This window comes from Mixophyes fleayi, chromosome 4 (assembly GCF_038048845.1).
Source record: "Mixophyes fleayi isolate aMixFle1 chromosome 4, aMixFle1.hap1, whole genome shotgun sequence".
Classification (NCBI taxonomy): Eukaryota; Metazoa; Chordata; class Amphibia; order Anura; family Limnodynastidae; genus Mixophyes; species Mixophyes fleayi.
Window position 1 is genome coordinate 28,092,898 of NC_134405.1, and position 16,732 is coordinate 28,109,629.

The following is a 16,732-nucleotide window of genomic DNA, read 5'->3' on the forward strand; positions in this document are numbered from 1 at the left end:
TTAGATTGCACTAGGATTATAATTTTCCAACTCCCTTCATTTTAAATCTGTACAGCTTGATTGTGTTCATTTAATGAAAGCTGGTTACATATCTTCCATACACTGAAATAATGCTGATCAAATCAAAACCAATTTGTCTGTCAGAGTGAGCACAGCACGTTCCTCAGTGTATGACACATATTACTCAGCAATAGCTAATTAAATGATATTACATGTTGGTGAGCAGATAGTCACAGGTTAAGCAATAAGTAAGATTTGGAATGGGTATATTGATAGGATAGATAGATAGATAGATAGATAGATAGATACAAAATCAGGAGAACAGGAGGCAAAAAGAGTCATAGAAGTCAAAAACTGTGGTCTGGGAGAGCAGGAGACAAGGATAAACAGCTGAGGTCAGTGCGGGTGGCAGTCAGGATGTGCGGTAACAAGCAGAAGTCAGTACGGGCAGCAGACAGGATAAGTTGTAACAAGCAGAGGTCAGTGCGGGCAGTAGACAAGATAAACTGTAACAAGCAGAGGTCAGTGCGGGCAGCAGACAGGATAAGTTGTAACAAGCAGAAGTCAGTACAGGCAGCAGACAGGATAAGCTGTAACAAGCAGAGGTCAGTGCAGGCAGCAGACAGGATGACTGGTAACAAACAGAGTTTGAGGCAGTTGAACGGAAAGAGTAGTCCAAAAAACAAATAGGGGCAATAATAAGCTGACAACAATATTCTACAGAGCACAAACTCATAGGCAAGATAACACTATAACAAGCAATGAGTGAATGACCCAGACAGCCTAATAAACCAGTAACCAATCCCAACAGCGCATCAGTTCAGCCCTCTCATCCCTGATAAGCAACATATCAGTCAGAGAATGTCAAGACAACCTACACACATTTTAAATAGACAGGGAAGTAGTGAAACACCCGAGTCTATCACTGTTCCCAACCCAGCCTCTGTCCACAATTCTGACACAGTAAAATCGTGTTTGGGAAAATCGTGAACGGATTCAGACCGGGAAGGCCATATTGTATTGCTGATGGTCAGGAGCAGGTGTAAATAGCGGTTGACGATGATGATAATAATGACGGTCTCGGCATTAGTAAACTGCTTGTGATTGGCTGTTTGTGAATCCCCTGATGAAGCTGATTAGTGCTTTCTTTGTTGCTCTTGTTTATATTGGGCCATTATGTGCTTGTCAAAGCAAAAAATAAATAAAAAATTATACACAAGATGGGAAGTCTCAGCTGTTTTAGGGATGCCTAATAGAAAATTAACTGAAATGGATAAGAACATGGGCACATGTGGGACATCAGTATCTCTGTGTGTACCGAGTGCTGCTTTTTTGAGCATAAATCACTCCCGTTTTGAAGCCAACTCTGCCTCGGGCCCAAAACCTTTGTTCTTCATGTCTACTTTCCTCTGTGTGTTGGATGGTTAAGCAGATAAGTGTATCTCTGCTAAAAGAATTGGGAATGGTGGGAAAGTAGCTAAGAGGAGGAAGGGTGGGAGCTACTGTCTATGTATTTACTTTATCTCAACTTGTTTGACTGTTACACTGTAATAAAACAAGCCCACTTTAGTATAATTAGTAAAACAAGTGTTAAGTCCCTTTAAATGAGGAGAGGATTGCCCATCATTTAGCATATACAAGTTGCGTCAGTCATCATGGCCAAAGGATCAAATAGGGATTGAGGTTACCGTAGGTAAAAATGAGCAGACTGGATGGCCCAAGTGGTTCGTATTGGCCATCAAATTCTATGTTTCTACGTCATATGTGAAGTTGACAAATGATAACACGACAAGTGATTGTATGTGCAGGTGACTCAGGGACAAGATTTGGGATGGAGGACTCTATGAGAAAACATATCCTGGCCATCAGTGTTTTTCAATGGATACTGACCTTTCTTCTAATGGGTAAGTGGGGGAAGAGACGAGGTAAAGTATACCTGTCAAGCAATTTTATAAAACTGAGCATAAGTAAGAGCCTAATTGCAACACAACACATACAACTCTACATAACTGTGGCCCCTTCCTTACTCTGTTATAGATACCTTAGATACCATTTACATTGTGTCAGACTGTGACATGTGATCACTCAGAGCCAATGCACTGAGCGCTGGCAGTTTGATGATGTCACAGGAAGTGTCTCAGGAACACATTGAGCATGCTCCTGCCAGTATATGGGCTATTCGCTCTGCTGGTTAATACTCATAAATATTCGTAGTGGTCCAGGAAATGGGTAACTTCATGCTGGCATGTGAAAAGGTGACTATAGAATAAACTGTACAGAGGGAATTTAACATATACAGAGGAAGACAGAAATTGTGTGTATTCAGGGCACTCAATGGCTTATTTTTCTTACATCAATTAATATAAAATATGCATTATTGCTTTATTGATATACATTAAAACAGAGAGTTATCAACAATTCAATTTCTCATATATTCTCTATATTAGCAAAATATTTAAAATAAGGAATTGTGAAAGTGCTATAAATTGATAAGATATCCACTGTTAAAATGGCAGCTACTATTAGATAATATATACAATCAAATATTACACTAACTATAGCATTACTAAGGCTTTTGAATTGCATTGGAATTGAGTGGAGGTGAATATATTCATTATGATAATTTATTGGCAATAAAATCATAAATGAAGCACACACACGGCTGTAAGAAATTTTATTGCATTAGAAGATCAATAATATTTAAATTTACCAATAGTTAGGGTGTTGTAACTCAATCAAAACCACTTTATGAAGAAACGAAGTTTGAACAACATTTAATATATATCTATGTGAGTAGCGATGTGGTTCGGTTGCAATATGCTGCCATTTTAACAGTGGATATATTATCAATTTATAGCACTTTCACAATTCCTTATTTTAAATATTTTGGCAGTTTAGAGAATATATGGGGAATTTAATTGTTGATAACTCTCCATTTTAATGTATATCAAAAATGCATATTTTATATTAATTGATGTAAGAAGAATAAGCCATAGAGTGACCTGAATACACACACACTTCCTGTCTTCCTCTGTCTATGGTGATTTACAAAATTGTATGGGTGCATCCCCCTTATAATAATATTATACTAATCAGAAGAAATAGAGGGGCTATTGGTTTTCCCCAGTGCGGTGTGAAACTTCTTGGAATTTCACATATGTCTAGTTATGTTATCTTTATGAAAATTACGAGTCCGGTAGACGGTTCTCCATGAAGCTTCCATTGCATAGTTGCCAAGATTTTGAAAACAATAATGTGACCACTACTCCTTGAAGAATGGACACCCCCCTTCTTGTGTCTTAATCGGAAAAGCCAATCTAGGGAAGTGAAAGTAAGAAAAACATTTTTAAACAGGAATTATGTATAGGTTATTAAAGGTTTCCATACCATGGGATTTTTAGACCAAATGACTGTGTTAAGTATGACTGAACATATAATAAAACATACCAAGCACAAAGCCGAAATATTTCAAACATCAATAAAAATAATCAACAAATAAGCCAGTTGAATGTATGAACTGAATTTCACATAGAGGTGCATTTGCTTGATAGGAGCCTCACATCACTGCTCTGCTGCTTGGGAACCCAGCTCCTTCCACTCTATAACTCTCACTCTGTGATGTTCTGCTTCCCTCTATTTCCCTTCTCACATCACTGCTCTGTGCTGCTGGGGGACCCTGCTCCTTCCACTATATAACTCTCAGTCTGTGGCTTCCTGCTGCATCCATTCCCCTCCTTACATCATGTCACATGCAGCTCTGTCCTCACTAACACACCATTCATCTCCTGATATCTTTTGTGCTGCTGGGGACCCTGCTTCTTCCACTATATAACTCTCAGTCTATGACGTTTTGCTTCCCTCTATTCCTCTCCTCACATCACTGCTCTTTATTGCTAGGGACTCTGCTCCTTCCATTATATAACTCTCAGTCTGTGGCTTCCTGCTGCCTCTATTCCCCTCCTCACATCATGTCACTGTGCCCCTCTCACATGCAGCCCTGTCCTCACTAACACATCACTCATCTCCTGATAGAATCTGTGCTGCTGATGACCCTGCTCCATTCATTATATAAATCTCAGTCTGTGGCTTCCTTTTGCCTCCATTCCCCTCCTCATATCATGTCACCGCCCCTGTCACATGCAGCCCTGTCCTCACTAACACATCACTCATCTCCTAAAATAATCTGTGCTGCTGTGGGACACTGCTCCTTCTACTATATAACTTTCAGTCTGTGACTTTATGGTTCTCTGCTATGTGCTGTTGGGGGACCCAGCTCCTTCTACTGTCTATCTCTCAGTCTAACCACTTCCTTCAACCCCTCTCCTCACATCATGACATTACCCCTGTTACATGCAGCAATTTCCTCACCAATATAATTACATGAGCTGTGATTATTCCAAAGATCTGATAGCTACAGGTTTCTCTATTTCCTTCTATTTGAAAACAGGGGATGAAGATTAATTAGATAAAGATGTTCATGTCCTAGTCAAATGTTCCATAATCATCAACCCCCCCCCCCTCCAAAGACAATAAGCAATGGAGCATATGAAATTTTGGGCATTTATCGGACATTAAACTATTACTATGTTTGTTTCTTTGTTATTACATAACCCTTCTGTCTTCTTTTAGGAATCTTCTTCACCCTACTTCTGCTCTACATGCTCTTCACATCTTTCTGGCTGATTCCCGTGGTCTATTTCACCTGGCTGCTATTCGATTGGGAGACTCCAGAAAGAGGTATTATCAATATTTATTTCATTAACCTAAAAGACACACCCACCAAAAACAACAGATATAACCCTCTTGGTTTCTTCTCATTCATAACTTTCCCTCTAAATTCTGGTAAGAGTAAAAAATTTAATCTGAGAATTCCACCCTGTGAATCTTGCAATCTATAGACATTTCTTACAAATTCAGTTTATCATACTGTTGTATCCAGTTATTATTTTTTTTACTCTTACTTTGGTTATTTTGTCCTCCCACAGGTGGCCGTAGAACGGATTGGGTGAGGAGGTGGACAGTATGGAAGCATTTCAGAGATTACTTCCCTATAAAGGTATCTTATCACATCCCTAATGTTATGTACTGCTCACCCCTCTCATTCTTACTAAACGCCTTCTCTCTATTCATTTTACACAATGTTTTCTTACTATTATTCCTTTTTGCTCACCAGGGGCAGGTTGGGCATCTGTCCTACAGTGGGCTTCCATGGGCTAGCTCACTGGGCCACCTGCATTTTTTCCCTTTAAAATGATCCTAATAGGTTGCCCACCTACTAATACCGCTTTCATACTGCCGCCCCGGCTCAGAAACACCATTCAAAATGCACCTCGGACCCGGGAATTTCCCGGGTTGACCCCATTCATACTGCACAAGTCTGTGCCCTGGCAATTTGTGAGGGTCATCACCAGAGCAGTTTTCATTGGCTGAAAAATGGTGATGTCATTGAAAGGTGACTGGTTTTTTGACGCATAAAGATGATGCAAAAGTGGGTGGTGGTGACATCATCCTCCAGAGACAGGCAGACAGCCAATCAGCATGTTTTCTGTGCAACCCGGGTTGAAAAACCCGGGTTGCACCATTCATAGTGCAGGCAACCTGGGTCCGACCCGGGAATTACCCCTCGATAAATCCCGGGTTGAAGACCCGGGTTTTTAGACCCAGGATTTTTGACTTGTACCATTCATACTGCACCAAGACCCGGGTCGTTTGAGCTCGCCCCGGCAAAAACCTGGGATTTTGGTGCAGTATGAATGGGGTATTAATCTTCAGCCACTTTGCTCTATGTCTTGAGAGGCCAGATCTTGTTTTCTTCAAACAGCGGTTTTGGGTTTTTTAAGTAAACAGATTCTTTTGGTCACTGCTAATTGATATAATGTGTTAGAGAACAAGGCTACAGTACAACATTAGGGTTAAGGTCACATTGGTGGGGCTCGATCCCACTTGGCAAAGCAGGAGTGGAATATGTACTTGAACTAATGTTAGATGTAGGGTAACGCCCTGTGTTAGTTTGTCTGTGGGATTTAAATCAATGGTAGGGTTATGTGTGGTTTAGGAAAACAAATGTTCAATTAAGGGTGTTTTCTTTTTAACATGTTTTTTTACATTATTTTCAATTTGACTCAGGAGATCTTAATTAGCTAAATATAAATAATTGAAAGAGAAGACTCTCCCCATTGTTTCTAGTATTTAAGTTATTTTATCGTTTACCAATAATCATTGTCTGCTACGATTTGTGTGGTTCCAACTCACAAAGCAAATTATTGGCAAAAGCATAAGAATAACAATTAAATAAATAAGTACAGCCGATACATACGCCGCGCTCTGCTGGATCCAGCTTACAGTCATTCAATACTGAAGTCTGCGGTCAAAGAGACTGAATGCTGGTTCCAGAGAGCAATATATATACATTTGGTGTTACAGTAAATACAATGCAGATGACTTGGCATGTTTCCATAGGTTCAGGCTCCAGGCCAGTCCAGTATAGTGTAGTTCATAGGTCAGTTCAAACGACACCTTTCAAGGGTGGGGGTCAGCTCTCCAATCAGATGCATACTAATCTTCCCGCTGAAAGCTAGTTCAAACTGGTCTATTTACATTACACACACACAATACCATTCTGATCACTAATTCCCTATAGTCCATATCTTACATATTCAAGGTGCAATCCTTTATACGATTGGACCGGATCACTAAGGATAAATAGGGGATTAGAGAATTAGAATGACACCAAACATGATATCATAACATGTTTCCTGTAACCTGAACCTTAGATCTCACTAAAGTGCTTCTAACATTATCATATTTAACTATAAATTCAATAACATTTGTTCAGAAACAACTGTGGGTTGTAACTATTATAAAATGATCTATGTACAAGTGAATGTGTAAGTGTAAGTGTATGTATGCGTTGTTTATCGAGCGATTGTGTCATAACATGTGGTGTACTAATCGCAATCGCACGGTAAAACAATATTAATCAATATAGTTTCTTTCATCCAATTATTTGACTTTGACACTAGGGTATAGCGATACGGAATTTGATGCCTCTATATAAGTAAATGTGGATGATAGGGTCCAACAGGACTGAAATAGAAGCTATTTTAAGAGGCCCAACTATCTAGACTACATTACAAATAAGTCTGCTAGTTGGCCCAACGCAAGAGGTCTTTTTGCCCTTTTATTAAAATTGTCCTTCTAGGGGCTGGGTTGCAGAGACATTGGTAGCTCTGAGTATCGGCAACAGAACGTATGACCCACTGGTAATCTCTGGCTATTTCTCCTCTTATGCTTTCTCTCTGCTACTGCATTTGAGTAATCTTTGTGCTTTCATATGGCTGAAATTGTTTTTTGCTTTTTTTCCATTGGACCTCAACAGCTATTGAAGTCTTCTCCACTCAGCCCAGACAGGAACTATGTTCTTGGATGCCACCCCCATGGTATTTTCTCGACTGCCCCCTTCTGCAACTTTGGTACTGAGGCCAACGGTTTTTCCGAATTGTATCCGGGGGTCCGACCCTGGCTGGCCGTACTTGCTGGGATCTTCAGGTTGCCTATTTACCGAGATTATGTCATGTCTGCAGGTGAGGAGATCACAGATATGTAAAGAGTTTAATGACCAAAGCCGGATTAAGATTGTGGGGGCCACAGGGTAAGTGGCGTGTGGGGCCCTGTGCTGCAGTTTTTGCTACCAAGCAGCACGGGCCACAGAGACATAGAAAACATCAAGCTTCCAGTTTGGATCTTCTTAGTGGTCTGTGTGACGACACCGTCATGTCCTGCATCCTTGCAGCCACTAGTGTTGGATATTTTGAAGGGTGTTATGGCTTTAATCTGGCACTAGTCACTGCATGCCCTCCTTTAAATGTCATTTTCCCCTGTCTGCTTCCTATCAGTCTTTCCCCCCTTTTTATTATATATAATATATAATATATATAATATATCCTATATCCTAGCATAGAACGGGTTACCTCAGAGTGCACACACTCGCTTCCCTCTTGTCTTGCTGTGATCACTAGACGCAGATCTATTATTCACTTAGCAGTGGCCAAACCCAGGTGTCTCCCTACTTTCTGCAGGCCTACACAAGCAAGCGAGCATCAAGCATCACTTATGTTTCCGCCTGGCATCTTTCTCTTATCGGCTTGGTGTGAAGTGTAATCCCCAACCAGCACCGAACAGGACTCCCTTTCTCTCCCCAAGCTTAGAGTTCTGATAGCTCTCTAGGCACCAGGCTCGGCTTTCCTGGGAACAGATTCCTCATGGGTGACATTATTGGAAGGGCATGGTTCTTGGTATTCAGGATCACTTTGTTTCTCCCAGGGTTTCCTGGTGACTTGGTTCCACTGAAGACGCAAATCCTGGGAAACAGAAGGAACAATAAAGGAAATAACCAGATAAGACAGGTGCAGGGGTTGGCTAACTGTGACTTTAACCCGTGAGTAGAAATGGGTAGAAGTTTCTAGCTATGGACCCATCATTCGTACCAATTGTAGAAGCTTTACACTCACGGAATAACTATTTTAAACATGTGCAGTGAATTGGATACAGAACTTCATAGTACCCACATGACAATTTGGGCCCATAGACTCTTTAGGGCCGTAACTAGGCCCGTGTGAGAGGGATGACTTTCCAGGGTGCAATACTGAAGGGGGCGCAGTTTATTACTATTTTAGGCTAATTTAGTTAAAATTGATGCTCGGAGGGAGTTTTCCTTCTCAACCCAGGCACTAAAATTTTAGGTTACGGCTCTGAGACTCTTTATTACCATCTAGGTCAGGGGTGTCCAACCTTTTAGCTTCCCTGGGCCACATTGGAAGGTGACAAGTTGTTTTGGGCCGCACATAAAATACACTAGCACTAATGATAGCTGATCATCCAAAAAAACCATAGAAAACATTGCTAATGCTCCTTGTTGTTGCTCTGTGCTTCAATGACATGCTAATGGCTGCTGTCAAACATCAAGTGATATTGTTACAACATTTTATGAAGGGCTTCAATACAGCAGTCATTAAGACAGGAAGATAAGGTCCGTGATGCTCCAGGACCAGGTGAGTTTATGCACTGGTCAGCGTCCCTTGAAATAATAAAAAAAAAAACCTTAACTTACCTTTTAACCAGCTTGTTCTCTGATTCTCTTCTCTTGTTTTTTCCGTTTCACTGCTGCTGATAGTTCGCGCGGGTGACTCCTCTGTGCTGTGCTCCGCAATGGATGTCGGACGTGATGACGTCACGCCCGACATTCACTGCGAGCGCCGCACGGAGGAGGAGACCAGGGAGGGACCGCGTGACCACAAGGTAAGTATTTTCTTATCTTTTTCTTTTTTTGCAGGATTTTTTTTTTCATTAACAGCGCTGCCCCCTTGTCACAACCAAAACTCCTTCTGGGCCACATTTACAGGCATGCTGGGCCGCATGCGGCACACGGGCCGCGGGTTGGACAACCCTGATCTAGGTGAAAGAAGATGCCAGAGAGGCTTATCCATAATTTACAAAGGCTCACCCTCTACCCCTCACCACAATCCTATAACAAGAAATACTAAGGGTTATCAAAAAATCAGTCCCTTTAGGACAGTGGAAGACAAGACAAGCACACGTAGCTGAACCTCGGCAGTAGGGAACAGAGAAATATAGGCTATGTAGGCACCAGGCTATGTAGACACTTATGCTGATGTATTTGGATCATTTACTGTCTTCCATCTCTCCAACTCTTCGTTTTGCATTTGGTTCCTGACCTTCTCTGTAGTATTGCTTTCATCCATTTTTGTGTCTCAATTGACACCATTGCAATACATTTTTTTTTTCTGTCTCATAATCTTTTCTCTTCCCTCTCTCGTAGGAATAGCTCCTGTAAGTAAGGACAGCTTAAAATACCTCCTCTCCCGCTGTGGAACAGGAAACGCCGTTTTCATCGTGGTGGGGGGAGCGGCAGAGTCCTTGCAGAGCAATCCGGGGGAGCATGTAGTGACACTGAACGGAAGAAAGGGATTTGTTAGACTGGCCCTGGAGAATGGGTATGTAATAAAGGCCAGATTGTAGTCAGGGATTAAGGAGTGATGTGCTGTTACAAACCTTATTGGTAAATAATGCTCAGTCCTTTAAAAGGTTAAAGAGTTATGATTTGCAATATGCAAGCAAATAAATTGTTTTCTGCAATAATCCATAGGTAGGTTGGATAGGATTCCTGTTGTGTTCTTAAATAATTTTGATAGAACAGTCAACTATGCAATGCAAAAATGCTTCCGCTACAATATATACTGAAACTTTTACATTTGTTCTCTAATCTCTTTTTACTTCATTACCTGTTCTCTCCTGTCTGCCAGTGACCTATGCCTATCATCCTCCCTTATCATCAACTTCCTTTCCAGTCTCCAATACTTCTTTAGTGTTGCAACTATACTCTGAAAAACACCATATCAACCAATAAGAGTTTCTAAGCATGTCCTGTAGACATATCTTTTCAGGTATTCAACCTTCAGACAACTTTAATTTACCAGTGTATACATTGTTCACCTGCAGATTTTAGTAAATATGTTGCTTTATCTTGGTGGATTCCATCTCATTTTTATTTTTAATCCAGGTATTTTTATCATCCATGAGCTGTATATGTATGTTGCCATTGGTGGGAAGTGACATGTCTAAATTACAATAGGGGCATGGCCACACACACCAGGGTGCGTTTAGCACTTCTGATGCGCAAGGCCACCAATCATCTTCCTCTCCTCCCATAAAATCTCACATGCATTGCGCATTCTAGTGTAAGGTCCTGGGAATGCAGCCTATCAGTAAAACTAGGAACTAGCGACATCACTGGATCACCAGATCATGATAGAATTTGAGAGTTCATGCAAATGAATATATGCTGCAGCGCACAAAATGGCTGCCTCCACTGGGCATTGGCAACCGACGTGCTCTAATTGGATATTGATTGAAAACAAGTCTGATTAATTATAATATTTATTATTTTATTTCAGGGCAGACCTTGTTCCCGTGTATTCTTTTGGCGAGACTGATATCTATGACCAAGTCCACTTCCCATCAGATTCCTGGAGACGGAAGCTGCAGCTCTTCTTCCAAAAATCTGTGGGCTTTGCCCCCTGTCTTTTCATAGGCACAGGGGTGCTCAGTGAGGGTACCTGGGGTCTTAACCCTTTCCCACGGCCCCTCACCACTGTGGGTGAGTATTATTTATATTATTTTGTTTTATCTAAAAAGCGCCACAAATGGTCCGCAGTGCTGTACATAGGCGGTGAGTATACAATAAAAACATAATAATACAATGACAGTCAACAATGAATCAACATAATATAAACAGAGAACAGAGAATTGCAGATCCAGCTATTGTCAGCATAAATGATAAGTAGCACCCACGTGAAGCAGGCCTGTGCCCATCAGCACGGGCTGGAGGAATAGGGCTGGGGATACAGGCTTAAAGGTGCAATGGTAGAAATGAAAACACAAAGAAAGAGGGCCCTACTTGTGAGAGCTTGCGTCCTAGAGGGAAGGGGGAAACACGAATAAGGTGGCACTGAGAAGACAGTACAGATGGTAGCAAAGGAGCTAGGAGGAAGCGGATAGACTTCAAGAGGGCATGTTTGAAGCCTTGGAAACTTGTGGCTAATCTAATAAGGTGCAGGAGTGTGTCACACAAGACAGGAGCAGAACAGGCAAAATTCTGGTGGCGGGAGTGAGAAGAGGTAACCAGTGTGCTAGTGATGAGGCGGTCACTGGCAGAGTGGCGGGGGCAGAATGGAGTGTGGGTAGACATTAGTTTGGAGATGTAGAGCAGAGTGGCTGTAGATGAGGGTGAGGAGGGTGATTCTGTAGGAGGCCGGAAGCCAGTGTAGCGGCTGGCAGGGAGGGTCAACAGAGATAGAACAGTGAGAGAGGAAAATAAGGTGGGCAGTGGAATTGAGGATAGAATGAAGGTGTCTGAGGTAGGGGAAGGATAGGCCATGGTAGGTTACAGTGGCCAATGCGAGAGATTATGAGGGAGTGAATGAGAATTTGGTTGCTGGCACTTTGAGAAAGGGAGGGATCCAGGAGATGTTCTGGAGGTGAAAGAGTAAGGAATTGGAGAGAGACTGAATATATGGAGAGGGAGTATTCATCCAGTGGACTTGTGAGACGGAGGATAGTGTAGTGCCTTCAACAGACAGAGAGAGGAGGGGAGGTGAGGAGACTCTAGAAGGGGTTAAGACCTCCAGAATAAAATGACCAAAAGACAACTAGAGACATGAGAAAGAAGGGGAGTGAGAGATCAGTGGGGGAGAGATACCTTCGAGTGTATCTGTCCTCCACTGAGAGATTCACCGTGGAGGGAATAACTCTCTCGATCTGTCCCAGGACTACGTGTATATGCCCAGTCGGCCTCCCCGTTCGTTCCACTCCTGAAATCGTGGACTGTAGTCAAGGTGCTTTGTGCTTGAAGATGAATTGCTGCATTCTCTGGCATATGGATTGTTTCTGGGCATGCACACAGCGAATGTACACAAAATACGGCACATATCTGCATTTACGTTCTTTAATGAATCAGGCCCAAAATGTTTTTTTTTGTAGCTTAGTAAAAAACAGTTTTATCTCCATGTCCAATAGGTCGGTAGCCCATTTTTGCCCCCACTGATAAGACTGGGGCTTATTTAATAGCATAAAGCTGTGTGCACATTGTAACCAATCAGCTGTTTGCTTTAATTTTTTTAAACTACACTAGAACAATGACACACAGAGATGGCTTAATATTATTAAATAATGTATTATTGTCTCTAAAGATAGAACTAATAGGGTCTCTATTGTATGGATGAGGGTGCTGCGTAACGATAATCATTAATCAATTTCCCCATATCTTTGTTATATTAGGAATATTAGTTAAGTATCAGTGGACAAGAACTGGTTTTGGGCTTTGGAGGTGCTAATTTGCATAGTACAGTAACCGATAGCAACAAGTCAGGCATTGGATTCCATTTAGTCCACTCAACCTTGCACTAGGGAAAAAGCTTATTGTGGATTGGCTGCTTGCTATATATGCCTCAAGCACTGTTAGTAAATGTGCATATGTCAGTGAATGTGAGTGAGATGCTCTGTGCTATGCAATCATGTAATTATATACATGGTGTATTAGTGATTTGGTGAGATCCACTGCACTGTGTCTGGATGAGAGCATTGGAAGTGTGTGAGAAGATTTTCTGAGATGACTATTCTATGGGGTAAATGTTCTGCAGATCGTCTTGAAGGAATGTCCTGGAGAATTGAGTTTGTCTGTGTAAGTGTATGGGTGTTCTACTTGTGTTGGGGTGAGATGCTCTGCAGAATACCTGGGTGAGATGTTCTACACTGTGTCTGGGTGAGATGATGTGCAGAATATCTGGGTGAGACCATCTACGCTGTGTCTGGATGAGATGCTCTGCAGAATATCTGGGTGAGACCATCTGCGCTGTGTCTATGTGAGATGATCTGCAGAATACCTGGGTGAGACAATTTGAACTGTGTCTGGCTGAGATAATCTACGCTGTGTCTGGGTTAGATGCTCTGCAGAATACCTGGTTGCGACAATCTTCGCTGTGTCTGGGTTAGATGCTCTGCAGAATACCGGGTTGCGACAATCTTCGCTGTGTCTGGGTGAGATGCTCTGCAGAATACCTGGGTGAGACTACCTAATTTTTTGTCTGGGTGAGACTATCTCTGCTGTGTCAGGGTGAGATACTCTGCAAAATTCCTGGGTGAGACTATCTATGCTGTGTCTGGATGAGGTGCTCTGCGGAATACATGGGTGCGACAATCTACGCTGTGTCTAGGGGTGAGATGCTCTGCAGAATACCTGGGTGAGACAATCTGCATAATTCCTTGGTGAAATGATCTATACTGTGTCTGAGTGAGATCACCTGCAGAATACCTGGGTGAGACTAAACTGTGTCTGGGTGAGATGCTCTTCAGATTACCTGAGTGACACGATCTGCACTGTGTCTGGGTGAGATGCTCAGCAGAATACTTGGGTGAGACGGTCTGCGCTGCGTCTGGGGTTGAGATGCTCTGCAGAATACCTGGGTGAAACTAGCTATGCTGTGTCTGAGTGAGATGATCAGCAGAATACCTGGGTGAGATGATCTGCAGAATACCTGGGTGACACGATCTGTGCTATGTCTGGGTGAGATGCTCTGCAGAATATCTGGGTCAGACCATCTATGCTGTGCCTGGGTGAGAAGATCTACTCTGTGCCTGGTGAGACGATCTGCAGAATTCCTGGGTGAGATGATCTGCAAAATACCTGGGTGAGGCTAGCTACGCTGTGTCTGGGTGATATGCTGTGCAAAATAACTGGGTTAGATGCTCTGCAGAATTCTTGGGTGAGACTAGCTATGCTGTGTCTGGGTGAGATGCTCTGCAGAATACCTGGGTGACACGATCTGTGCTGTGTCTGGGTGAGATGCTCTGCGGAATACCTGGGTGAGACGATCTGCGCTGTGTCTGGGGGTGAGATGCTCTGCAGTATACCTGGGTGAGACGATCTGCGCTGTGTCTGGGGGTAAGATGCTCTGCAGTATACATGGGTGAGAAGATCTGCGCTGTGTCTGGGTAAGATGCTCTGCAGTATACCTGGGTGAGAAGATCTGCGCTGTGTCTGGGGGTGAGATGCTCTGCAGTATACCTGGGTGAGACGATCTGCGCTGTGTCTGGGTGTGAGATGCTCTGCGGAATACCTGGGTGAGACGATCTGCGCTGTGTCTGGGTGAGATGCTCTGCAGTATGCCTGGGTGAGAAGATCTGCGCTGTGTCTGGGGGTGAGATGCTCTGCAGTATACCTGGGTGAGACGATCTGCGCTGTGTCTGGGTGAGATGCTCTGCAGTATACCTGGGTGAGACGATCTGCGCTGTGTCTGGGTGAGATGCTCTGCGGAATACCTGGGTGAGACGATCTGCGCTGTGTCTGGGTGAGATGCTCTGCAGTATACCTGGGTGAGACGATCTGCGCTGTGTCTGGGTGAGATGCTCTGCAGTATACCTGGGTGAGACGATCTGCGCTGTGTCTGGGTGTGAGATGCTCTGCGGAATACCTGGGTGAGACGATCTGCGCTGTGTCTGGGTGAGATGCTTAGTGAGTGTAATTCTAGGTTATGGTAACATTAGATGCAGATTCTGTGTCATCTGGTTACACAGATAGCAAGGGACCCAGAAAAGAGAGATATATATATTTAGAGGACAATGTGATAGAGAGGGTGAGAGGAACCGATACAAATTGAGGGTGATGGAAAGAAAAGAAGGGGGGAGTGAGTGCGTTTAAGGATGGGGGGATGGTTGGAGGAAGGAGAGTAGAAAAGGAAGAAAGGAGCAGAACACAAAGATGGAAATAGAGCGGGATGGAAAGATACAGAGGAAGAACAGGCAGAGATGCTGGGAGGAAGAGGGGGAGGGGGGTAGATAGATGGGGAGGGGGAGTGACAGAAGGGGGGGGGGTGTAAGAAGAACAGATGGAATAGACATAGACCAGGGAGAAGGGATACTAGGAAAGGACAGAAAATGAGAGGAGACAGAATACATACATAGTAATGACAATAAAGGGGGTGGGTTCGATCAGAGGAGAACGTGGGCTAGAGGCTGTGCAGAGAAGTATACAGGGGGTGAAACTGCAATCACCATCATTAATGCAATTGATACTAATTCTGCACTAACCCCTTACAGTACCTTTTCATACCAATGTTAATTAAACTTCTATTGATTGCAATCCATCTGGTTTTAAATATTTACTGTGTAATTAATATGCATACTATGACCATCATGCATATTAATTAGACAATCTATATACCCACCTCATGTTGACTCTGTGCTCCTTCCATCCCACCTAATTAACCCCTATATTTCTATGACCCCACCAATTAACCCTTCTGTTACCATTCACTGCAGTGGGAAAGCCGATCCGTGTCCCCTACTGTCCGGTCCCCTCAGAGGAAGAAGTGTCGCAATATCACACACTCTATATAGAGGGACTGCAGCAGCTTTTCGACGAGTACAAGGTCTCCTGTGGACTCTCTCCCTCGGACACTCTGCAAATTATCTGACCCCCCTGTGCAGGAAAGAAGAATCAATGCTCTGCGGGAGGGAGAGGGGAAGAAAAAAAAAGTGTTGTGATGTTCTGCAGATGTAAATATGATACCCAACTTAAGATCCAATTAGGGAAACTAAAATATAGAGAATAAGGATTCAATATAACTCAATAAATCTTATATGTGGCATATTCATGCATTAATTTAACAGAAGGGCCACAGGAAAGAAGAGGAGGGACACAGTAGCCCGTTACCTTGATTGCAAAAATAGATCTTGGTATCATTCAGCAGTTTCTCCTAAGTTGTAACAGTTTTCATACAATGTTGAATAAAGTGTAATTTAGCCCAGATTGGTATTATTACAAGACCGGGTTTATAGAATACACATAAGGAAGCATTGTATGTACTCTGTCAGATACAATACCTCATTTTATGTAGAGATGTACAAGACCTGTCTTAATGTTGTTAATAAAACTCAACTAAACTGTGTCTCTTCACTATCTATACAATGGATGCCTCAGGGAGCTATCGTGATAAGTCATTCATCCAATGTAAAAAACTTCTGAGGTGTAGCACGAATTGTAGATCCTACCAACCTACTGGACCAGTCATAATCACCATACTACACAGCATGACAGGCTGTGGAATGCTTGGAAGGTCAATCCCTATGACACAGTGATTAGGTGGCCAAATCCCCT

The 16,732-nt window shown here is 42.8% G+C and overlaps 1 protein-coding gene and 1 long non-coding RNA gene across 2 annotated transcripts; one reads left to right on the forward strand and one right to left on the reverse strand.

Annotated features, from left to right (window-relative positions):
* The first annotated feature begins 1,831 nt into the window (after nt 1-1,831).
* On the forward strand, nt 1,832-16,484 carry LOC142151152 (diacylglycerol O-acyltransferase 2-like). The gene is made up of 7 exons (XM_075206512.1): nt 1,832-1,904; nt 4,630-4,737; nt 4,986-5,056; nt 7,379-7,583; nt 9,839-10,013; nt 10,974-11,176; nt 15,895-16,484. Exons 1-7 carry the CDS (start codon nt 1,832-1,834, stop codon nt 16,047-16,049), a joined length of 990 nt encoding a protein of 329 aa, XP_075062613.1. The 3' UTR covers nt 16,050-16,484.
* Nucleotides 6,247-16,074, reverse strand: LOC142151153 (uncharacterized). Its single transcript, XR_012691155.1, has 3 exons — nt 15,883-16,074; nt 9,874-9,969; nt 6,247-8,360 (listed from the first exon to the last, which is right to left on the reverse strand). It is a non-coding gene; the product is annotated as an uncharacterized LOC142151153 (long non-coding RNA).
* Nucleotides 16,485-16,732: the final 248 nt, after the last annotated feature.

Coding starts and splice junctions, on each gene's coding strand:
- LOC142151152 (XM_075206512.1), top strand. CDS start 1,832: ATGGAGGACTCTATGAGAAAACATATCCTGGCCATCAGTGTTTTTCAA. Junction 7,584..9,838: donor AGATTATGTCATGTCTGCAG/GTGAGGAGATCA, acceptor CCTCTCTCGTAG/GAATAGCTCCTGTAAGTAAG. Junction 11,177..15,894: donor ACGGCCCCTCACCACTGTGG/GTGAGTATTATT, acceptor CATTCACTGCAG/TGGGAAAGCCGATCCGTGTC.